At 40.1% G+C, this 25,499-nt stretch overlaps 3 protein-coding genes across 4 annotated transcripts in view; 1 reads left to right on the top strand and 2 right to left on the bottom strand.

Moving 5' to 3' along the window:
- Cypl (peptidyl-prolyl cis-trans isomerase-like 1 Cypl) overlaps nucleotides 1-21,933 on the top strand; it is a 61,142-nt gene extending 39,209 nt beyond the window's left edge. The window contains exons 3-8 of one of the 2 annotated variants that reach the window (XM_034331871.2): nucleotides 20,159-20,609; nucleotides 20,682-20,829; nucleotides 20,885-21,018; nucleotides 21,147-21,236; nucleotides 21,355-21,462; nucleotides 21,678-21,839. In XM_034331871.2, coding sequence (XP_034187762.1) covers nucleotides 20,759-20,829; nucleotides 20,885-21,018; nucleotides 21,147-21,236; nucleotides 21,355-21,462; nucleotides 21,678-21,700 — 426 coding nt within the window. In that variant the 5' untranslated portion in view covers nucleotides 20,159-20,609; nucleotides 20,682-20,758 and the 3' untranslated portion in view covers nucleotides 21,701-21,839. Of the gene's footprint in view, nucleotides 1-20,158; nucleotides 20,610-20,681; nucleotides 20,830-20,884; nucleotides 21,019-21,146; nucleotides 21,237-21,354; nucleotides 21,463-21,673 lie in introns of those variants that run through there. The other variant, XM_034331870.2, reaches the window with a different exon arrangement.
- Nucleotides 12,087-19,479, bottom strand: LOC117607771 (uncharacterized). The gene is made up of 13 exons (XM_034331858.2): nucleotides 17,967-19,479; nucleotides 17,707-17,895; nucleotides 17,388-17,623; nucleotides 17,011-17,222; nucleotides 16,664-16,740; nucleotides 16,401-16,597; nucleotides 16,178-16,338; nucleotides 15,809-15,977; nucleotides 15,265-15,458; nucleotides 14,955-15,084; nucleotides 14,611-14,800; nucleotides 14,354-14,496; nucleotides 12,087-14,292 (listed from the first exon to the last, which is right to left on the bottom strand). Exons 1-13 carry the CDS (start codon nucleotides 19,279-19,281, stop codon nucleotides 12,259-12,261), a joined length of 5,247 nt encoding a protein of 1,748 aa, XP_034187749.2. The 5' UTR covers nucleotides 19,282-19,479; the 3' UTR covers nucleotides 12,087-12,258.
- On the bottom strand, nucleotides 21,673-25,387 carry LOC117607773 (UNC93-like protein MFSD11). The gene is made up of 2 exons (XM_034331865.2): nucleotides 25,108-25,387; nucleotides 21,673-23,612 (listed from the first exon to the last, which is right to left on the bottom strand). The coding sequence occupies exons 1-2, from the start codon at nucleotides 25,198-25,200 to the stop codon at nucleotides 22,341-22,343; spliced, it is 1,365 nt and encodes a 454-aa protein (XP_034187756.1). The 5' UTR covers nucleotides 25,201-25,387; the 3' UTR covers nucleotides 21,673-22,340.
- Between the last annotated feature and the right edge of the window lie 112 nt (nucleotides 25,388-25,499).

The following is a 25,499-nucleotide window of genomic DNA, read 5'->3' as shown; positions in this document are numbered from 1 at the left end:
AGCTGAGCGTAAGTGCCCATTCATAGCGGCATTCAAATTGTGGGCTGCTAGCCGGCTCCATTATATTTTATGGTGAATACGAAGAAAGAGAGGTGCTCGCGTTTGTACTTCGCCAAGTAATTACACCCAGCGTTGATCACCATGATTTTCTTTTTTTTTTTTAATTTCGCCTTGATTCGCTTCTCGTCCCATCGTTGCTTTGTTTCCTGCTTTTCAAGCAATCTTCACAGAGAATTGGCCAATTCCATGAAGAATCCCTCAAGGAGACAATTAACAATTTTCAAGATAAAATGATTTTTATTATGAAATGTTTTTAAGAATATTTTTCATGCAAATTTTGCGTACAACGAATAACCGAATCAATAGGGATTTCTACCAAGTAGGTGATCCCCTATCCCCATTTTCATGCTAACGTCACAGATACCAGTGGGGCAGAGGTGCGTACAGCAAGTTACTGAATACTGACGATGCTGGAATTTAATTTTCCGGTTTCATTGTGAAGAACTTACATCGCCTAAAGGTCTGCGCAGCGACGCTTCTCTGTTGGCGCTGTGTTATTATCGTCAAGCAATGAATTGCGAATACTATCGCGAAAGCGTGCGCACACGTTCCTGCGTATTCAAAGAGCATATGATATTTCACTTACACCGATCTTTTGTAAGTATTATTAAATTGCTAGTGAAATTTCTAATCTCTATAGGATCATTTATTAAAACTTTTGGACGAGTTAAATACTGTTCGAATCAATAGTCTTTTGTCAGATTTTCATAAAATTGGGGGATATAGAAATTTTTCAAATTGATTCTAATGATTATAAAACGAAGATAAGCTAACCTATCCTGAAATCATCTATGCGAAAAGTATGTGGAAATATGAAAAGTGTAACTAATCGCAGATGTTTTCGTTCGCTGTTCCGAGGATATTATTTCAGGAATAGAGAGCATAAAGCGTACGCCAGGACGAAATAACGTTTCTTGCGTAACACGGGTGTCGGTGTATCGTGGTAAAAGTGAATTTGGGAACTCGCCCAAATGTTAGCTCATCGGTTAAATCCACGAGCGGGCGAGAGGTATTTAATATTGTGGCAGGCAGAGGTGGTTGCGGTGTATAGGCAGCCGTGAGCTGCCAACGGACCCCCTCTGTTTACCATATAGATGACTCGTTAGCGAATGTTAAATTACTGTATTTGCCTAGTGGAGATTTATCATTCATACCGCGGGCCAATCTACCCTGTCGTCGCGATAATAAGTCAGCTTCCATCCCCCCCTCCCCCCCACCATACCTGAAATACGCCGATGGCGTAATGCAGGTGGCAGCCCATATAATCGATTTACCACTATACCAATTCTTCCATCGATTTCTGATTATAAACGTCTTCCACAGCGCCGAATTAAATGGGGGGATCTAAGGGGAGCTACAACCCCGGGTCCCACTTTGCAGAGGGCCTCGTCATAATTCTTCCATTTACCAATTTTATTTAGAATAAATTTCAATTTTTGAACCAAGTTCGACAATCAAAGATAGTCTTCCATCCTTTAATTTACATTAGTCGCATCGTTAAGATTACCTTAAAAATCAGCTACGCGTCCGTTCTTTTATTCGAATATTCGCGTTGACGAAGTCACGCGGATACATTTCAGACGAAAATTAGGCGAAACAAGTTTTTGGACGAATATGGAAACCGCTTTAATCTGGAACACACGAGCTAGAAACAGTGCGGTTTCACGGGCTGGTGCATCCGCTTTGTTTACCGGCTGCTAAATTCTCGGCCAATTATATGAGGTTTGTGATGCATCTCTCGCGTTTAGCTTTTGTATCTTTACCGTGACACAGGGTCTCGTTAAATTTCACCTTGAAACTCGGAGGGTGGCCTCGGTCGTCAAGTGTACTTCAAAGGAAGCGGAGGGTAAACGTAGTAACAAGCTCAACGTATGAAAGTATAACTGCAATTAGTGCTAGGAAATGGCGTGGTTGGTTCTGCAAAATTTTAGTGCACAATTAACAACCTACTACTGTTACCTAGCCTCGTTACGAGTGGTAATATTCGACACGTTTAATTCAATTATCTTATCATTTACAAAATTACTCTTTATTAATAATAACCTTCGTAGAAGACACACACGAAAGCTTTCGTTCTTTCAATCCAATTCTTCGCTCCACTGTTCCATCGACTTACCTGTAATAAATAACGATTTCAAACGTCAACCAAGAATTCGCCGCGGTCAAATTGATACCATAGATCAAGCTATGGAAAAATAGCTCCTGAATACCAAGCCGGCTTTCCTTTCGTTCGATAAAGTTTTATCGAACAGCCATCTTTCCCTACTGGAAAAGACTTTCCAGAGTCGGACCTTGAAAATTGATACTGTCGTCTGATTCTTCAGGTAATAGAGACTTTTTCAACTTTATGACTACCTCTTGAATAAAGAAAATAATTTTGTTCTACAATGCCATTATTAGATGAAATTCGATTTTCTTCCCTTCAAGGTTTAATTATCCTTATTTAGGCATTGATTCGCAACATCCTTGAGGAATAATTATCCAAATACTTGAGGAGCCACCATGGTGTACCACTATACGAGACAAATCCACGATAGGGAGTTTCCTTTCAGTTAGAAAACCTTGAAAGATTTGGAAGGAGGTTGGGGTAAGAGCGAACCGCTGTACCATGCAATGGATCGGATTAAATATTATTATGAGGAAGAACGAGACGTGTCGTGCGGCACAGTACAGCCTTCGATCCCCTTTTCGTTTCTCCTTAACCACCGCGTTGCTTTCCGCTTTCCAACCTCCCCTTTTTCTCCTCCTCAAGCCTGCTGTCTCCTCTGTTCGTTCACTGAAGCTGCACCCACCAGAGTCCTCCTTCTCCTCTCTAGAAAACCGAAGTCTCGAAAGTTTGGCCCCTTCCCAACCCCCGTCCCGCCATCAACTACACCGCGAGGAATGCATTTTTCATATCCTCGCGATATTATCGCTCCCGTTGCTTGTATTAATCGGTTTGGAAAGGGAAATAACGAAGGAAAAACTTCGCGCCATCGCGACATGAATTCGGAAAGTATTATGAAAATGAGGCTGCTGCTGGATAGAGAAGGAATTTCAAATGATTTATTTAATTGCATTAATAATGGTTCATTACTAATAACAAAGTTCAAACTTGAGTTTAGGTATTGGAAAATTGTAGAAAAATAGGTGGGCCCACTGGGCGGAGTTTGAACTCAGGCCCCTCCAATTGACAGTCTGACCCGCTACCGCCTTCGCCAACTCCGCCCCCAAGTTTTTCATTTTTTCAAATTTAATAACAAAATATTTTCTGAGGGGAACACGGATGAATTTGTTAACATAACGTTAAACTATATTAGAAGATGGTCTCTATAACTCCTGTAGTTTTGATTCTGGAGACATTACTATTAGTAGCAGAGGCCGGGAAGCAATTAGGCTGCAGGCAAGAGATGCACAGATATCGTGGCATGGTGGCTGTTATCCAGCCTGACTATGCAGTTGTTATCTAACTTAAATGAACCATACAATAATATCGTTAGAGGTGTTTCGCCGCTGCCAGCATGTCTCTTTTCGTTACTTCAGCATCGAGGACACAGCGTCGAGATGTAGGTAGTATTTACGTGTTGCGCATCCTTCCATTCCGAGCCGTGGATGAGCTGCTGTAATATCTGGTAAACATGCGGCGAATGGATATCGCGACGTCTCTATGTTGTTAATTATCGCGACGAGAGGGAAGATTTCGAAGGGAACGCAAACATTTCCTAAATCCCTTTGAATAGTCGGTTCGGTAACGACACCCGATGACTCGGTAATGTTTAAAACACGAAGAATAGAAGGAAATGAGGAGCTCCTAAGCAGGGATAAGATGTCTGGGCAACGTAATCCGAATCCCGGGATATTTTAATCAGACCGATACCGCGAGACAAGGATACCGACTTGTATTTACATATCAAAATTATTGGACTTCTCGAAGGGAATTATCGGGTGACTACCGTTACTGAAATGAAGCCTCTTTCTTGAGAGGATCCTCGTCTGCGATCCTTCTAACGACCAATAGAGAGGTCTTGTTCTTCAGGGTATCGTGGTCGTCGACGAAGGGAACAAGGAGGTCGCTTTCAAAGATCTTTAAATTCCTCTTTGCTTCTTTGCCTCTACGAGCTAAGCTTTAATTACTTGTCGATAGTAGCCTCGTTTCTTTCGCTTCGATCTTTCTTCTCCATCGGTGCTATCGGGTATGGTTAGAAAGTCGATGAGTTCTACTTTGTACATTTTCTGCTGTTTCCACGAGTCTGATGTTGCTTTAATTATTCCTGTTATCGCTTCTCGATACGAGTTGAAAATTCTTTAAAAAAATACCTCGAGGTTTCATAAATTCTTGGAACGCGATTTGAAAAGGTCAAAAAGTGCCAGCAGGTGACGAACGAAGAAGGTAACGATACGCGTAACGTAATCAATTCTGGTTGACGTGCGTGTCAAATGTTCGCCGGTCATATTCTCGTCGGGTCAAAAATCGCCGGTATTTTCCACGGAATAAACGGGCCGTTTTTTCTCGCTTCGATTCACCGCTAAAATCATTTGAAAAACAAGCGGCCATGTTCTGTTCCCAACGGACGCGCCACGTGGCGTCGATTCGTCGAAACTGAAACCGCCCAGGAGGCTGCCATCTTACCTCGAGCGTTCCGATTCGCTGATTCGCTGAGCTACTCGGCCAATCCTAGACAGAACAAAGCGCGCGTAATTTGAAACGAACTTTGGAACATTCTTCGTAATAAATGAATTTTTAAGTGAATTTACTAAACCATCCGATGAATGAACCAATTAGAAAGGTAAAATTTTATCGAAAAGTAATATGGAGACTTTTAGCTGGGTCACTGACGTCACTGGAAAATGAAGAACAGCCTTGTGACGTTATCAGTGAAGGAAACTCGTTGGAAATTAAACGAGACTTTGCGCGGAAGCAGATGAAACAATTTTTCGATGAATCTGGCGGTAGAAGAGAGAAGGACGTAAGAGGGTAAAGTAGGTAGGGATTTTAGATGGGACGCTATCTCGACTTATTTTCACGGATCGGATTTCTCCGGGCCACGGGTAACGGTATCAGCGGTTTTCACGTCCCGCGGCAATTACATTAAAAGTTTCTTTAAGGGGCGCGAGAATTGAGCGGGAAGACGGGAATAAAGAGAGAAAATCTCGGCTGAAAGGCGTGAGAGAGATGCGTTTAGAAGAGAGACATTCGACAAGAAGGCGAAACAGTCCATTTAGAGAAGGGAGAGAAGAGAGAATAAGAAATGGCCGAGACGCCTGCTAACGATCCACCAAGGTTTTTATCTCGTCATCCCTTAACGGTTCTCGTTGTTATTTAATGCCTCGTCATTATAACTCCACCCACCCCCCTTCTCCTTATTCCATCTTCACTATTAATTGTTCATTCACCCCCTCCATAATCGAGGTCGTGCGCGTACGCTTCACTGTTTTCCTGTTTTTTTCCTCTTCTCCTTCTGCCTGGTTCCGCTTGCGATTCCAGGCTCGCGCAAAATAATAAATGATAAACTGGCTGTCTTGAGGATAATGAGGTTAGTGTTCGTTGGCCATCGCCTGGCAGAGCTAAAAAACTTGGAAACATTGTACGCTTTCCTTAAAGAGCGAACCATGCCGGAAGTTTGTAATTGGAGCAACGTCTCCGCTAAATTGGGGATCACGAGTCCAGAGTTGATGCAATTATTCGCTAGATACGCGATAAGTGTTCTGGAGGTGGTTGGTCAAGTACCTACAAATTGGTGCCGATACTAATTACTAAAATTAGTCAATGAAACTGCTATCTTCTCTAAACAACACATAGAAAAATAAATGAACAGGAGCCGTGGGTAAACGGTTGATGGTTAAATAAGGATTCCAATGTGCCTTCATTTGAATGTAGATGGACAGCTACCAGGTAGATACCTGATTCGAAAGTAGTAGAGGTGGAGAACGGAACGCGGTGGTCTACCAATGAGAACGATAATCCTTCTTCCTTTTATTTTATTTCTTCTATTCCAGTTTAATTAGTTCCCCGATAATACCTGCTATCTCTTGTGCGCACTGGAAAGAAGAGCCACCTTCCGTTCCATTTCTATGTTCTATCTACCCTTAGCCAAGAGTACCATTCCAATTCTTCCCTGCAAATTCTTGTCCGATCTGATTTGAATTTCCCAAGTTATCGTCCACCATGACACCTATCGAAGTTTCTCATTTTTAATATTTCAATTTTCAATTAATTAAGGAACTTTCGATTTTAAATTTTCAGCTGTTAAATAAAAAATCTCATGTACGAATGAAATTTCCAATGAAAGCGAACGAAACTGACCAAATTCAAATCCACGCGAGGGTAGAATGAAAAAAAAAAAAATCTGGACTGTTTGCTGGATCGAGAAGGGCGTCCAGTCTGGTCGGAGCATAACTCGTGGGCGGCAGGCTTTCGTAGAAAGTTCGTGTCGATTTTTCCAGGGCAGGTTTCCAACCAGAAAACGATTCGAGCTGTTCAAGTCGTATGTTTGTTTTGGAACTTGCGCACCGTCGCTTTCCAGGCCACCGACGGTCCCCCCAACAGGCCGCCATCTCGACTCTTCACCCGGGCAACCAGCAATATCTCCTGCCACCCATCCAGACCACCCAACCGATGGTGGCCTGGGTGAAAGAGCACCCTTTTGGGGTTTGTGATGCGTGCAGATGGACGTGCAGAGGGAAATCACGCGTGGCTGCGCTCAACTGCACGGTTGCACCGAATACATGCCGACCACCGGCGAAACGTTCGACCGACCAACACCAATTAAGCCAATGACGTTCTCCGACACCGATGATAATGGTAACTCTGCGTTTTCGAGACCCCTGGATCCTATAACGAGACGCCAGTGGATCGGTTGCGTAAAAAACAGGAATAGAAATGAATGAATGAAAAAATACCAAGGATTGATTTACGTGAAAATCGTAGAATGGCACCTTTTACCTTGAAATTTAAAAATTGAGATTTTGTGAAAGGTACCATTTATTATAGCATATTAAATGACAAATTCTGGAGATTAGAAAGTCTATGACATAAAAGTACCATAAAATAGTACCATAAGATATACTAACGTAAAGATTAAAATTTAAAAAAAATTTTTAATAAAAATGGCTAATTTTTATTTGGAACAATGAATCAACCAATTAAGAATTACGAAATACAACATAATACAGTGATCATCATCTTCGATGGAAACAGACTAAAGAAACTTGGAGCAATTACTCACAATCAGTCTACCCAGCGATGGTAGGAAAAAAAAGCTTTAAAGCACTCCATTTTCCAAGCTCCAATCGATATTCCGCGATTCGGCTCTTCGATTTCCTATTGAAGGCATTTTTCCATTGAGTTGTGTACTCCCTTCAATAGACACCTACCCGCCTTTAATCCGGATAATAGCGTTGCGAAGTAATTAGGCCTTTTGTCTTCTGTCTTCTCCGGTTTAGTTACAAAGAAAACATCAGCTACCTTCGTGACTTGTTGCACGAGTTGCCAGGCTATTCGACCAACCGCTCTGTATGCTGTTTTACTTTACAAAGCACTTTAGTCGTTACAAAGAAAGCACCTCCATCTTCCTAATAGATCACCAGACCTATTATGGTGTAAGAACAAACATTTGGACAAACATTGATTTAACTAGATTGAAACTAGGGTGGGCCTGCTTCTCTCCAACAATTTCAAACTCTAAAACTCCAAGATCCAAAATCTAAAATTCCAAAAACCTAAAATTCTAAAATTCTGAAAATACAGATAACTAAGTTGTTTGAACGCCGCAGAAGAATGCTGACGAAACAGGGAAATTCTCTGAGTATCGCAAAAAGGAGTAGAATAAATGATGTTGAAGGATCCAAGAGTAGGATAAGTGGTATTTGACATTGAATTATGAATGCGTAAAGGGCGCAGGGAGGAGATGTCTAAGGACGTGACAGTAGGTAGCATAAGCGTGCCGCAACCGATCCCACATCGCAGGTATTATAAGTTCTGTCGAATCCTTCGTGGGAATGAGCGGGTTGCTAGTAGCATTACTAGTAGCTCGTCCCAAGTGTAATCTCTAAGCTCCTAAAAGGTACTCGCCCCCTTTCGATCCGACCATTCCGTTACACTCTAACTTCCTTTCTCTTTCTGTAACTTCAGATCGTTGAAATTGTTCTTTTTTCGAGGCGTTTGTTTATCGGTGTACGGATGCGTGATGGCAAAATGACATCGATAATTGCGCGATCGGCGCAGCGATACGTGGCCGACAATGAATAATATATAATATTCGTATCACATCAAACGACGAGCCCTGCAAAATTTTCAGACGCATAATGGCCGATTGCGTAAAGCAATTTCGCGGGTCATTGCCGCCGAAAGGCATCGACCTCTTCGCCCGTCTCGATGAATCGATGTTCTCTTGGGATCCACTAATTTTTCCCTCGGATGGGTTAAAACTCTGTAATGGTAAGGTGTTATTTATTTATTTCGAGGAGAGTGGAAAATGAATTTATTTCAAACATCAGAGATATGATAAATATTAAATTGTTACGTCTGACTGGATTTCATGACATAAAAGTATTTGAAAATATCTCTTGTGGCACATAAATTTAAAGCTCAAAGTCTAATAAATTCATGAATGTTTGAAATTTCACAGTCAGAATCGACTCCAATCGCGAGAGTGATCGTTTCTTAATAAATGATCCGATGGTTAAGAAAAATGAAGGTTCGCATCGAACCGCAAAATCTTTCGTTTGGTCGAGCTCGGGGAGAACGTCATTTAACGCGAGAAATACTTTGAATAGCAATATCCATTATCGCGGAGTTACAGCCGAACGGACACCTCGTTCCATCGTAATCGGATTAGGCTAGGAAGGAGAGAACGAGAGGGGTGGAATCGAGTGCAAGAGGGTCGGACAGGCAGGCGAGAAGACGATAAACGGAATGAAGATGAAAGAAGAGAAATTCTTCAAAGTGGAACAAGTATCTCGTCGCGCTTTAATCTGGTCGGGGGAGGAAAATCTTGTAAATAATCGTAGCAATTATCCCAACTCGCCATCAGGGCGAGAGTTACAAAGGATCTAAGGGGAGAAGGAAAAAGAAAATGAAAATATTTCATTATCAGGATGGACGAATCAAATTGATAATATTGGCTCGAGTAGATGAGCCGATGTCAAAAGCGTCTCCATTTTCTAGATAAGAAGATGCCTCGTGTTTAGCTCTGTTCGCTACGGGAAATTACCCTGCCGGAAATTGAGTAGCAGACCTCCCAGCGAGTGTTTGTCGTCGCCCGACAAATTGAAACTTACTACGACTTGGAAAACGCACAGCACAGTATTTTATAAGCTCGTAGCGAATTGTGTTGCAACTTCAACATCTATTCTATTCATTATTAGCCATTTTGTACTTCTTTTATGTCATGAAATTATATTTCCAAATTCATCTCATTATTTGCTTTAACTTATTATCAGCCATTTTGTGTTACAAATATTAGTCAACCATTTTCAGTAAACTTTAAGCTTTAAATTGATATGCCGCAAGTGCCATTTCGAAATACTTTTATGTCATGAATTCAGACACGTGAGATTGTCTTCCAATTTCCAGATATCTCACGCACTGGTTTAACACCATAGGGTACATCATACACATAGTTTCAAGTACTCGACACAGGAACTTACACTAACAAGTATATCTACCGTCTCTTCAACGTTCCCGTATTCTCACAACAATCCCGGATCGTGTAATGCGCTGACGAAAGCTTTCCTTGCATGAATACCCAAGTATGCAAATGCCACTATGGCATTAGACGTTTCTGGAGGGTCCTTTTCGTCAGACGTACCTTACCACCTTCCCCTATCCCCCCATTCAACGAATAAATTACAGAAAATGTTTAAAATTGTCAAAGTATTCGAGAAAATGAAGAATTTCTTGAAGAATCGCAAGGCTGAACTTTGCTTTGAAGGACATCAAATTATTAACTTTTTTGTTTGCTATTTAATAGTTTTCAATATGTAGAATCAAAAAATGCAGGTCTTAACCAAACACAACATGCTCTTCCCGCCATTTAAGATGTGCAAGGCGTACAGTTTGTACCTAAGACCGCAGAACCATACGTGTCGGACTAAAGCAAACACTTTGAGTGGCTAAAACCGGCACAGAAGGTGAACAGATACACGGTAGGAGTAAGACAACGCGTGCCCTGGGTTTATACTGGTCGGGTTATTTATTTTGGCAACTGCATCCAGCACCTCTTCCAACAGCCTCTGGAAACACGCTACAAAAACGCATTTTAGGGAGAAAGAAACGCATTGTGGAACGCATCGTGGAAATCATCGACGTCCGCAATCCGGACACGTTCTGAAGAATGGAATGAAGACTGACTAGTATTCGCGCCATGTACAAGATGTTTCAAAAATAATTCTTAAAATTTCAAAATTAAAAATCTTCATCGATGAAAAATTAAAATCGAATAGTACCATTTTTTTTATAACATTTTCAACTACTTCGAATGACGATTGCTTTTGGGACACCGTGTAGGGAAGAAATGCAACAAACGAAATCTCTGAAATCAACGACAATGAAGGAAAAACGGATAAGCAGCCTACTAACGAGGCGATGGACCGGAGATCACGTTCGGTGGTCCACGAAACGGACCCGATTCCGTCGGTGAACGTTTTCAGAGGAAGAAAAGAACGCAAAGCGAAGGGGTGAGAAAATCGTCCCGGGGATGGCGACGATTTCGCTCGTCGATAAAATAAATAGAAACGAAGCGACACGTACGCCTCCGTATACGTGCCGCCCAATAACAGCCTCCTCTCGAATATTTTCTATTCTTTTTTACTCGGATTTTTCTTTGACACTCGTGTTTCTATTAAATTCACATACCTGCATAATGCTGTTGATAAGATTGCACGTGTTGAAAATATTTGAACAAGTATATACGTCTATATTCTCTTATCGAATAGGTAGAATTATAACGGTACAGTAGACTCTCGTTATATTGCCACAGATGAGATGGATCGCTCGGTTGGCAATATAACGAGAGTCTACTATAATAAATGATCGGGTTTGATTTAATAGAAAAGTTTGAAGTACGAGATTGTTGGTCGTCGTCAGTCAAAGATTCGGAACACCTGAACCGGAACCGCGAACGCATTCCTGGCTTATGAAGGGTCATAGCATCAGGAGAGCCCTGGATTCTAGAATCTCAAAGGTCTCGTTCCAAGCTTTCCCTTACAGCCACGGCCTCGTGAAGCATGGTAGTCGAAACTGCTGGCAAGTGATCCGTGGAAGGTCGTACCGCCCGCGTTTCGACCGTTTCAAATTCCTCGAACGTCCGAGTTGCACGATGGCTATGCCATTTTGTGGCTTCATACCTGACGAACGCCTAGGGAACGGAACCACTTATCGAAATCCTCCGCTATTCCTATATTTACCGCCAGAATTCTCTTAGACGTAATTTCATTCAGCGTCGTCCGGTGTCAAAGGTGCGTTTAATATTCGTCCATCCAATCTACCATCGTCCGTCGTTCATTATTAGTATCAGGATTATTATTATTGTTATTATTATGAACAATATCATCTAAATAATTTTTTTCTTTTTTAATTACTACTACTGCAATTTTTTTTTCTTTTCCCTGTACTTTTAATTGAATGAAAATTTTCAGAGAATTGAATGCAAATCTTCTTTTTTCTAAAAATGCATTCGTTTGAATGGATTACTAAGGAATTCCAAATTTTTTAACGAGATCTGGTAATTAACGTTAACGAAGACGTTTGACCTACGATTCAAAGATAATAACGCGAGAATTCCGACTGAATTTTAATGACGTACTTTAAGTCAGTCTGCTCCTTAATCCTGCCTCCTGTCAACTGTAATGAGAACGACGGGGTTGTTCGCGACAAAAGGATAATGAAGCCATGATACGTGCCTTAGGATAACGTAAATATCCTATTAAGCTTTTCTCGAAGAAATTATTAATTTCTTTAATTCTAACGAATTTTAAAATTTTTCAAACGACCACCATCATAAGTAACAATAAACATTTTCAATGATTAAATAAACAGTACTAAAACAACAGTGTCTACGTTTATTTTAAACAGACAGTATATTTCAAAAGACAATACAAATACACGTATCGATCGTCGTCTCTCCCAGGATCTGCGTCATCCTCAACGATCCCGAACAATTTCTTTTTCCCCGTCGAATAATTCAGCTCGTTATATTTACGTTTATTATCTATTTCTCGTCAAGTCTGCTCCCGTTCCCAGCTCCACTCCACCTCCTCCGATTTGCTCCTCGCTACTGTTTTATAAACATCCAACCGTTCCTCCTCAGACGGCCAATTAAATCTCAGAGTGTCCTCATCCACGTCCGATGATCTCGAATTAGCTTTGTTACCCTCGATGCTCGTGCTGTCGCTCCGCTCCGTTGACTCTGTTTCTTCAGATTTCGAGCTGGTCCTGGTGTTCTCTTCAGTATCGGTACTTCTGCTACGCGCTAAACTGATAGACTCGGATTCGTCATCAGCGAACGAGCCTATGTCTTCGTATTGTTCCCCGCTGTGTTCTTTCTTCAGCTCTGGAGTGTCTTCCATCTTCAATTTCGCCTCCTTGGACTCTTTAATAATATAGGCAGAACCGTCTTCCTCCGATCTGGACTTCTGCATCTGCCAAGCTTTCTTGAAAGGATGCTCCCGTTCCTGCTGGACCAACTTGGGTCTTTCCGGGAGGAGGTACTCCGGATCCTCCTCACTGGCCTGGCTCTTTACGATGGACTCCCTTTTGAACAGCCCCATGGAGCCAGACTTGGGCGCACCTTCGTTCTCGTTCTTCACCACGTTCCACCCTGAGTCTGCCAAGTCAGGGTCGTCCGCGGGCAGGTTGGACAGGTCCTGCACCGATATCCTCTTGCTTTCTTTAGTCAGGACGAAGAGGTCCTCGTCCTCTTCTACCGAGGTTATCTGACTGCTGCTGGTGTACGATATTCTTCGCGACTCGTCCCAAGTGTCTTCCTCGCTCTGGATGTCCTCTCTGGGTGGTGGAGCACTCTCGCGGTACTCCCTTCGTCGTGTATAAATATCCTCTTCAGGCTCGCTTCGTTCCTGGGACGAACCGAGCTGCGCCACTCGCGAGCCCACGCTGATCGTCCACGAATCCATGTTGTCGTTCGCCGAAGGATCCTTCAGCAAGGCTATCTTCCCCTCCGCCGATGATCTCCTTCTCAGAGAAGCGAAATCTTCCTCGTCGTAGTAGTCGCCGGTCCGCTGCTGCGTCGCGAGCTTCTCCATAAACTGTTTTCTACGTATCCTCAGCTCGCCCTCCCAATCCTCCTCGTCGCTTATCCTCGGCTCCGCCGGTGGATGTCTTTTCTCAATTTTCCTACGTTGCGAGGAAAGCTCATCCTCGCTCTCCGAGGAGAAGGTTCGCCTGCCGTGCGGAGGATGGGCTCTTGTTTGTCTTTGCGCAGGTTCGCGTTCCTCCGATTTGCTGAAGAGCCTTTTAGAGTCCGGACCTGCCGAGGATGAACGTTCCTTACCGACCAACTCCCACGAACGATAATCGTCCGATTCCCTAATCACGGATCTCCCTCTGGATTCGGATCTTCCTCTGTAACGTCTTGGATCCTCCTCCTCCTCCTCCTCGCCCTCCTCATCTCCCTCGCTCTCACGTGTTGACAATCTCTTAGCGTCGAAACTCCTCGAGAGCGAGCGTCTGCCTCGCTTGATAGCTTCTTCTCGCTCCTGTTGCATCCTCGAAAGATCCAACGCATCCCTTCCCTCCTCCTGATAATCCCTTTGACTGCTTCTGCTACGTCTTCCTCTTCTTCGATACTCCTCCTCCTCCTCTTCCCTGGATAATCTTTTGTTCGATTCCTTGATCCACTCCCACGCTGGGATACCCTCCTCCGGCCCTGACGAATCCTGACCTATGAACGATCTCCTTCGGGCAACTGGTTTCTTCAGGAATGGCATGTCCACTCGCTCTTCGTCTTCCAACGCATCGGCGCTGTACTTTACACCACCGTCCACTATGTCTCTCTGCCAGTCCCACCCTGTCGAGGACACCTCGTCCTCTTCGAACACCTTCTTCTCCTCTGTCGCCAGCTTCGCTGACTTCTTCTCTTCATTTGGAACAGTGGACGGATCTTTGGAGGAGACTTCCGTTGCCAGGACGTCGGTACTTTCCATTACCACGTTCTTTATCTCTTGCATCGGGATGTCGAAGAACAGGGTGACGACTACCGATACGGCTACGACCGTGGTTGCTTCCACTGAGTCGAACTGGAAATTTACAAAGGTATTTTAGGGTCAGGGTTGACGGGTTTCTTGATGGAGAACGTACGGCTCTATGAAGTTGAAACTCGCTGGAGTATCTGGTGGTCCCAACCTTGTAGAAAAATACTGTGAATTGCGTCAAATAGACTGCGTACGATATTCTGCTGAAGATCACCAACCACTGGCTCGAAAGGAATCTGTTTATTGGACCTGTAGTGACAAATCACAGTTTTTAAAGTTTAAAGAGGTGTTAGGGACATAGATGTTATTTTTGTAATGCTAATAATTTCCTAATAGAGGTAATGGAATGAATTTCATTGAGACCTCCATGATTCGTGTAGCATGCAAATATGAGCCAACACAAAGCCAGAGCCCATACGACTGGACTGATTACAGCGTAATGGGTTGCTTCTTCAGCATCGTACACGTAGTCCCTCCTGGCCAAGTGCCAGGGTGAAAATAACGACCACGATCCCAAGGCCATCGCGATTAACCATCCCAAGATCACCAACACCTGAAATTGGTACAGCAAGTTTAGGTCATGGTCGTTGAATTATGGATAAAATACTCATTGTTTTTAATGAAGCTATTGAAAATTTCATTAGGTAATATTTTTTGTTTTAAACATATTATTATTTTTACTATTACTTCTGGAAATGCCTACGTACCTTGTGGATCCTGACGTCTTTTCCGGTATTACGTAGCAGCACACCAAGAGTTACGCCAAACACGTATGGTGTAGCTCTATGCAATGGTAATGCATAAATTAAATTTGCGGTTCTGTAAAGATGCTTCAACCTGTAATTAAAAAATTATACTTAAAATCATTGAATAATAGAAAAAAATTATTTATGTATTAACACTTCGAAGACCCCAAATCTTACTTAAAGAAATTAACATATTTATTATTTTTAATTGATTTTGTTAATTCTTAAAGGGGCCATCAATGTGTTGTATTGATACTGGAATAACACTCACGACATTCCGTGAAAAATCACGAGAGAAAGATAATTATTCATCGTCGCTACATAACGAAGCGTGGCTGATAATAAGATGAAGAAGAACATCAAAATAGTCCCGACTATCGGTTTAAATTCTAAGAAAAATACCAACATTGGAGCTAACAACGACAGTTGCATATCCAATGCCAACTGATGTGTATGAGTAGCACACTGAAAAATAAAATTCGTTTTAAGAATGATCAAACATAAAAATGTATTTAAAAAAAAGATAAAAACTTGAATTTCTTCAATAACTTGAAGACCATGTAAGGACGTAATAAAATGCATATTTATGTGCAGTAGAATTTCTGCAACTTAACTCGCATTATAATTATAAATAATTATTAATGACTAGTTACCAACGCGTTGAAAAAATTGTGTACTGTTTTCTAAAAAAAAATTGCAACACTTTCTAAAGAAGTTATTATTATTTAAAAAGTCACTATGATAATTTTTGATAACGAAACGGGTTAAGTGCAAAAATCTCGGGTATCTTATACAATTTGAAATGATTTAAATACCATTTCTTCGAAAGGAAAGAAATTTTGTATATACAGTAAATTCGTCCACGCGTTGCTCTTACAAAGCTCGGCGTTTGGCAGTATGATGCTGTTCCATTGTGGTCCCGATCCCGTGTGTTCCATTACGAACGCATACCAAAACACCACGGCTAGTAACGCTGGAGTGAGTCTAAAAAAATAAAAGAATAATTAATTGCTCGCGATTAAATCAGACTTTCCCAGGAAAAATGGCATCTCCGGGGAAAATGACAATGTAACGAAGGGGGTCTCATACACAGGGTGTTAAATTTCAAATACTTATTCATGATATTAAAATAAATTTTCTGTAAGGCAACATGCACCCCTATTAAAAAAATGATTTGTACGTACCTAATATATCTTGCGATAAAGCGACAAAACCAGCGGATTTCACCGCGCACTTTAAATTCATGCGCCATATTGTAAGCAGTTAAAACACCGCTGAGTAATAAAAAGGAGTCGGTATAAACCATTGACACCCTTAAGATAGAGCTAATTGGATTATTCGCCACCTGTTTCAATAATGAATTTAAAAATTAAATTATACCAATTAAATAATCGTTTTTATACATACCTCCGTAAGTTCAATTCGATTAGACAATGGTAACCTTGCAATCGGTATAAGTTGATGAGCAATATAAAGGATGATCGTTACGAGCGTTCTTATCCCGTGAATGCACGTGATTTCTGTTTCGTTCGATTCTTTTCTCAATAAAGATTTTATAGTTCTTCGTAAGGAAAAGGACATTATTATTCTCTCTGAATAATTCCCTGTTGAAACAAGAAATTCAGACATTGTTTGAAGTATCGAAAGTGTTATTTATTGTGAGGATTTACCTTTTCCTTCTGATATCACTAAATAGTCTCTCACAGTTGCTACGATGACCAGACAAATCACCATTGCATAAAAGTATCTGTAAGCGATATATATTAAAGTTTCAATTGAATTTAAGCACATAAGTTTGATCTTCGCGGTTTGACTTCGGCTCGGTTCGACAGAAGTCGGAGGCGTTCGGCTTCGGAGCGGGGAGAAGCGAGAACCGAGCGAGTCCGACTTTTGCCGAACCGATCCGAAGTCAAACGGCACGCTTATGTTCAAAGTTCGAATCTTTCGAAACTTTCAGAATGAATAATTTCAAAATTATTATTATTCTCGTACACACAGCAGATAAAAGAATACGTACAAAACGCCAATCGTTTCTTTCGAATAACTTCGTAACTTCTGTTTGACGTAACACATGTTAGGATCAACGTCCACAGTGAATTTAATTCCTATGGTAGAATTGTACTCGCTCAATGCTTGTTCCAGCACGACTTGTGCATCTTCCGCGGTACATGCTGCTGGGAGACACAATGCCCAGTTCACTGTTGTGAATTTTGGAATAAAATGGCCAGACTAAAAAAGTGAATAATTATTGTAAAAAGGGTGTCAAGTATCGCCACTACTATCAGTGATACTAGTACTATCTAAAGGAAATGTCACTGAATATTTAAAAGGGTTTTAAATGAAAAAAGAGTAATCGTTCGGAAAATGAAAATTGAAATAAAATTATACGCTTACGTCATGCATGCTTCCTCGTACAAAAGCACGAGCCTGCATCATATTAACCGGAAGCTTCATGTCCGGACGAGCCGGGTACAAATCTATACTGGCCAAACAATATTTGCCCTGCACCTTTATGGTCTTGTCGTCCAATTTCACGTGTGCCATTATCCCCAAACACTCGTCAAAATCTCCAAGCTGGTTGACGTTTCCCCTCAATAATCCCGATGGGATTTTTGCACTCGAATCTAACACTGACGTGCGGAAATTGTTAAAAATTAAGATTCTGGCATAAGTTTCCTAATCTAATCGAACCTAACGAAAGCTTAGCACTTACTTTGCAGGGCCCATAATTTATAACCCCTTAACTGTCGCAGGAAGATCTTGCCGTGCTGCTGACACTCGAAATCTTCGATGCCCGTGAAATTTGGCAGGAAGGTCGGCACTCGTAGAATCGCATCGTTCAATTGAGCCAAGGTAAGAGGTGCTTGCACCCGCGTTTTCGTTTTTGATTTTGACTCATCTTCTACAAACATACGCATACTTTAATCTCATTAAAAAAAAAAAATGAACAAATTTCGTGATCACAATACTCACTATCGGATCGTTTAACTCCCGCGGGTTTAGTCGTTACGCTTTTCACTTTTCCTTCTTCTTCTTTCTTTGCTGGTTCCTGTGCTTTCGGCACCGATTTTACAGGAACCTTCGCCTTTTCCTCCGACTGCTTCGTTGTCTTAGCTTTTGATTCGGCTTCAGGTTTCGTTATCTTGGCGGATTCGACTTTCTTCGGGATTTCGATTGATATTTTCGGGCTGTCAGGTTTTTTTACCGGTTCTTCGGGTTTCTTTACTGATTCTTTAGGTTTCTTTGCTGGTTCTTCAGGTTTCTTTGCGGTTTCTTCGGGTTTCTTTGCTGTCTCGGATGATTCTTTGCTTCGAACCTTCGGTTTCTCTAAAACAGGGGCTGGTGGTACGGTTTCTGCAGACTTAATCTTATCTTTGTCCGCGTGTCTGACTTTCTCTAGTTTCCTCGGTGGAGGAGTAGGGGCTACTTCTTCTTCATCTTCGTCTTCGTCTTCATCATCTTCGTCTTCATCTTCGTCTTCATCATCATCATCATCATCATCATCATCATCCAGATCAGAATCCTCTGCTACTTGTTCATCGCTCGCGACATCCTCGTCAGTGTCTTCCTCCACCTCCACAATCACCTCCTCCTCTTCATCATCATCCTGGTCATCGACTCGAGCGCCGTTTCCCGCGGAATCACCGGCGAGCCGATCGGTCGCACGTCCGGTTCTTTCCACCCTCGAGCGTACCCCCTCTGTCCCTGTATCGTCGTCATCGTCGTCATCGTGGTCATCGTGGGTCGACGTCACCTCGACAGGTGGTTTACGAGTGGTGGCGAGCCGCGAGGATGCTGACGTATCGTGCCACTTTCGTGCAGTCGACGTTGTCGCGGTCGTCTTCTGCTGGCATCTGCCAAACATGGAAGCGCAAGCGGTGTGACGCGTTTGCTCCGCGGACGTGAGGGCCGTTTGACCGGCGTGCTCGCGGATCCTGAAGGCATAGCAACAGCTGTAGAGGAGAAGTAGCAGCGCTAGTAAGCCGACACACTTGCCCAGAAGGGCGGAAGCCATGTCACCGGAGCGTTCGCATGGAAGAAACTCTGACAGAGCTAGCACTGGTTTACGATCAACCGCAACCCGATCCTCGTTCGCGATCAGAAAAAAACGGCCTACCGATTGATTTTCCTCGATCCCCAGATCCTCGTTCTCGCGACTTTCGTGGAGATGAGAACAAGTAACAGCCGGACAGCCTCGCAAGACTATCGCATCCGCCTCCAACGACGCGGCAGACCCCGGGCCACCACGTCCACGAGCGACCGTGCCTTCGTGAAAATTAGAACGCATGGCATCGTCCCAACCAGCTAGCAGTTTTATTTAGCATCAACATTTCCGAGCCGGCCGCCACACGGACCGCGGCGCGGCGGCGGCGGCGGCCCGATCGAGCCGAGGACCGCGCATGAACAGAAGCCTTCCCTCGCGCCATGCTGTCCCCCGCGCTCGCTTGCGCAATTATACCGAAAAAACACTACCAACCTTTCCCACGGACAGTTTCGAAAATAATGTTCCACTGTCGAGCTTACCAGCTCACCCACCACGATCTCACTAGTCGAAGGTTATTGCGCTTTTCTTACAGACTCCTGGCCCCGGATCCACGCTAAACTAGAGTCTGGTATGCAGCCTTTGGGAGCCATCCAGATGCTCACGGTTCGATTGAAATCTTTGATCGAGACGCGTGGCTTATTTGTAATTTTGCCTCGATATTTCCATCACCAGTCGAATTAAACGAATAGCAGAACAGACTGATTAATAGAGTTGACTGTTAATTATTTCCAGTTTAAGGCAATTTTATATATGGACTTAAAAGGAAAATCATTTAATAGGGTATAAGTTTGTGTATAACTTTCGGTTTTCATTGAAGTCAAAATTTCTCAAGGTTCTCGAGTATACTATACGATAAAGAACATGTATTTCTACAATGTTTCCGTAATAAACTTGTATTTCTCGCCAACAGTTGCGCATTGTGTTATATAAGCAACATATTTGAGATAATGTTGTATTTTCAGACATTTTCCAAATCAAATTTGTAAAAGCATTTGATGAAAATTGTTTGTTAAACATATTTTTTAATGCAAATATTAAATGTAATATGATACTTTAGAAATATTTTAAATTACGATAAAAAATATTGACAATGTAATGTGATATTAAACATTCGTTTCAGGATCGAATACAGAAGATAGTTTCAAGAATTGCCTTTTAATTAGTATGATGTAAAATCACTCGCTTGAAACATTTTTATAACAGAAGTTGAAGATTTAAATTCAAATATTTAGCCACGTAGTGAATAATAAGTGAAACACTATCGAATTAGAAAAAATCAAGTTTCTACGGTTGATACAACAGTGGAATATTCTAAGTACTGGCACGCAGATGCTATAACCGTTTGTTGATGATGTAGAAAATATACACCGGGGTCCCTAACACCCCTAGTCATCGGCCATTGCGCCATCTATATAAAAGTGGCGCAAACTATTCGTTAACTTACCAACTGTTGGAAATTCAGTCGATAAGTCAGTAATTTATTGAGTAGTTTCCGCTGCTTTTGCATAGATGGAGAATAAGGAATAAAGAAAAGTTTGAAAATGAATATGTCGAAATGAATTGAAGGTTAGGTAAGGCAGTGAAGTGTCTATCTTTCTAATTAATTTTCATTATCATATATATTACATTATCAAATGTTTCAGGATTTGATGGGACTGTTTTTAGACTTCGTTCAAAAATCAAGTAAAAAGTATTGGAAAAATTATCTTCACACTTAATCATGGCTCTTGCGAATATATCTGGAATTCCTGATAAACATTGGCAGCCACCATTTGTAGTATTTGAAACTACGTACGTAAATATCACAATGTTACTGGTGTTGTTTTATTAACATTTCATTTTACAGAATGGGGGAAGTCATGATTGAGCTGTACTGGAAACATGTACCAATTACATGCAGGAATTTTGCTGAACTTACACGACGTGGATATTACAATGGAACGAAGTTTCATAGAGTAATACGAGATTTCATGATACAGGGTATATCATGTCCTTATATTTCTTGCAATAGTCGCGCATGTTTATATTATTTACATGTTATAAAATACTAATTATACAAAATGTTAAAAAACCGCTACAAAATAATATCATTTTTATTATTATTTTAGGCGGTGATCCCACGGGAACAGGAAAAGGTGGGGTATCTATCTATGGAGAATGTTTTGACGATGAAATACACGATGATCTAAAACATACAGGTTTGTATATTTCAGTACTAAAGTCAAAGGTTTAAAGAGTATAAAATAAATCGTTAATCATTTAGCATATACATCTTTTTGTGAAAAAATTTATTTTTATTTAAAACCTTAAATATAGGTGCGGGAGTAGTATCTATGGCTAATTCAGGACCTGATACTAACGGATCACAGTTTTTTATTACATTAGCGCCTACACAATGGCTTGATGGAAAACACACAATTTTTGGTAAGAGCATTTTTCATTTTTGAAAGAAATTTTTAATTTCACCTTACATAGGAATATATTTCTGTCATTGTCAAGACTTTCAAATTAGTACAATCTACGGTTTCTTCGTTTAAAGTGGAAACAGCTTGTTGTCGTCGTCCTATAGTTCTTTGTCGGAGAACTTTGTCAATTTAATCCAGAAAATTTTTATTAGGATATTTTTCATTAACAGGTAGAATTCACTCTGGTATGGCAATAGTAAAAAGAATTGGCTTAGTTGAGACCGATAAGAATGACAGACCCGTTGACGACATAAAAATTGTTAAAGGATCCATAAGAAATGCGTAATAAAAAAATAAATTTTTAATTGCTGTATTTATTATGCTTATAGTGATTATCTTGTTTTTTTTATATTAAAAATTCTTTCTACGCGTTCAACGCAATTAAAATTATTTAAAAAGTCTTCATTGAGTAAACATGAACATAACTGAATAAACATGCAGTCTTAAAACAATGGAATCGTCTATTACATCGATATTACTCTTTTGTCGAGCTATTATATACACGGTATAAAATTAATTATTTACTTATTAACTAATTATTGCCCTTTTCTTAAAAAATACAATTTCTAAGATGAATATCATATTCCCCTTCAATAAGGAATACAGTAAATTCGTTATCTTGAGCATTATATTTCGATACTTTTGTTTTCCAACCACATTGGCGTAAATAGAATTTTTTCTAGGATAGACCAGATATTTTATTGTAGAAATGATGAATTTTGGTTTTGAGAATTTGTTGAATATTGGAAGAGAGAGAGCCAATTCGCGTTTTTGGGGACTCTAGGCCCACTCTGGTCCCTACCTACTTATGCCAATGTCCAAACAAATTCATCATATTTACTGTGTAACATATGTTGAATTATCTTCCGACGGAGTCGAATTATTTTTTTCTATTCTCGCAACACGTTCGACAAAACAGAACGTAATAGTACCAATAATAATTGTTATCACTAATATAAAAAGTTGTATATGAAGGCCAACAACACTGCTGTAAGCAAAGCTCACTGCAGCCGCGAGTGATTGACAAAATTTAAATAACGCAAACGCAGATGCATTGTTTTGTGCATAAAGCAACCCTAATAACGAGTAGACTTGTGTATTGTAACAAGCATCTCCAAAACCCAGAGCCAGACTTCCGGCTATCGCCAAAACCGGTGAAGGATTAATGTATCCTAGACTGGTAGTTTCCTCAAACGGAGCGTCATTTGGTAAATTCAAGAAAATAGTTATAAAGGCAAAGGAATGTACGCAGAATCCTGTAAGCACCACTGCCCATACGCCGCAAATACGGGATACTTTGGATGCAAAGATACCAAAAAGACTTCCACCGATCACTTCGCCAATCCCAATGAAAATACCAGAAAGACCAACTAAACTTTTCCGCGTATCACCAAACGCTTTAGTGAACCCAATACTCGATGAGTAAACTCCTGAGTAAAATGTTAAGACAATTCCAGTATATACAAATGTCAGAGATAACAAAAGCATTTTAGAGGTAAAGAAAAGGGAAAATGCATCGGTCAGTGCATGCCAAGCAGCTAACAATGGTTTCTCCCTTATTGGTTCTGGTATTTGGAGTTCTCTATTCGCACCCTCAATTTCACCCAGTATCAATCCTCGCGAGGTCTTTTTTAAAGTAGCAAGTAAACATGTACCAACGATAGCTAACGCTGTAAGAACACTAAAGACAATTTTTCTCTTTGAAGCATTAATCTCAGGCTCGGTAAACATAAAATAAACAAAGAGGTTCCCAGTGAACATAGAAGTTTGAAATATAGCCCAAAATATTCCTGCATTTCTGGACATTGTTTCAGAGTCACTGTTCTCAGTTAAATACTGGCCGTGTCCTGTCCATATTAAAGCCGCTCCAAGACCGAGAATAGCTGATGCACTGTAAAGTAAAGCATCTTGGGGCCAAAGGAAAGTTCCTATGAAAAAGACGTAGCAGCAAGCGCCGGTAAGTATTGCAATTCTTGGCCCTGTCATAGAGATGTACGACGGTGCTAACCAGTTGCAAGTCGCCAAGACGGCATAGATTATCGCAAAACTAGTGTAGGCTTCACCGGTGAAATTTGGATTTTCCTTCTGAATACTTTGCAGCACGGTTTTCTGTACAGAAAATAAACCTGATATAATACAAGACCAAATACATCAGGTTTCAATTTTTAGATTCTGTTAAAATAAAATAGAAATCTTAAAATGTTTAATATGTTCTGATTGAAAAGAAAAATTATTGACAGTGAACTGGGTTATTTGTGCAGTACATAAATGATGGAGATTTTATCAGTAAAATTATTGTATAAAGTAATCAAGGTATATTGAACTTTTTATACATCATTTATTTGCTACAAGATAAAGATAAATGTCAGGTGTATTCGAATAAATCTAATACTGATAACCCACATATAACTCATACATATAGTGTGTACACAACATATATGTACAGAATCCCATGTGCTTTATAGCCTGTTACATTACAATTTTGCTTTTCTCTTGATAATACTGGAGTTTTTATAAGCAGTCACAATGGATACTTAACATTTTTTATTATATTATTAATACAAGTTTATACAATAAAATTTATTATCAATTTTTGGTAAAATAAATCCTGATATAATCTTAAGATATAATATCAGATATATAAGCTTAACTATATGATAAAAAAATACAAAGTACATGAGGATAAATAATATTATTTTAAATAGTTTTATATAAATGAAATAATGTATTTTGATGATATATACACAAATTAATACTTCATTATAATATTAAATGATATTTATGATTTATAAATTTACAGCTGTATGCATAAGATCAGAATTAATTTCAAATTTTAATTAAATTTAAAATTCGAGAAAAATGAATAAAGTTACATTTTTGTACATGCCTATGTTCAGAGTATTTTGCAGAGTACTTGTGACGCGGCAAATTTAAACGAGTTATTTATTTACGGCAAATACTTTTTTTTTGTATATGTTTAGTCTTCGATTTTTATTATGGAAATTAACTAATTAAAAAAAAATAGAGTGCATCAATCATGTGAAAAAATACATGGAAAGCAGATTAAATTTGAAATCTAATTAAAATTAAAAATTTTAGTTTATTTTAAAATCATAACTGAGCAGGCGACATCTTTTTTCTACGAAACATTTTCAAGGACAGAGCTATATAAACATCACTGATTTTTTAAAAAGAGAAATTTGATACACTTTTTTTGAATGTCTGTATGTAAATAATTTGTTTATTAAAATCTCTCTACAATTTCGCGATTAACTAACAACTGTTCTATAGTTTCAATTGACTCATATCAAGTTTAGGAGGAAAGCGACCAGGTGCTTAGAATGCAAGGCTAGTCGTTTAGTCATTTAAACCGTTACATATGCGCGAGTTAAATAACCAAGGAAAAAGTTTTTGTACTTTCACTATAGGTGCATTTATACATAAAAAGTAGGCAAGTTCTGTATATAAAATAAACGTCACAATAAATTCACAAAAAGCAACATATTTTTAAGGCTGTCATTGTGTTAGTTAATAATAACACATTTACTGTATGCAAAAGCATTAAATATTAAAAAAGTCAAAACAAAATCAAGTGATTACTCACTTCAATATTGCCCATTGTTTGAAATGCTGTAAACACCAACATAAAACCCCAACTCAATACCATCACATTTATAAAATTTCTATTGAACGTCATGATGAACGCGTTAAGATATTTCAAATAAAACACAAAAGAAAAAAAGTGCTGTGAACTGTTTGCGCACACGTTATGCTCTGGTTTTCATCACGAAACGGGTGAAAAACAAACCCAACGTGCCTTCACCGAATGCTTTGAAGTTGTCTCAAATAGTTATCAGCGATATGACACGTTGCAATAGTGGGGATGTCGATGTATCGATATATTTTATACTAAATTCGGACCGTGAATATATATTTTTTTTGTTTAATAATGAGTAATCATATTCATCAGACTAACAAAATTGAACAAAAATTTAT

Source organism: Osmia lignaria, chromosome 6 (genome assembly GCF_051020975.1).
Source record: "Osmia lignaria lignaria isolate PbOS001 chromosome 6, iyOsmLign1, whole genome shotgun sequence".
Lineage (NCBI taxonomy): Eukaryota > Metazoa > Arthropoda > Insecta > Hymenoptera > Megachilidae > Osmia > Osmia lignaria.
This window is presented reverse-complemented; position numbering and strand designations above follow the sequence as displayed.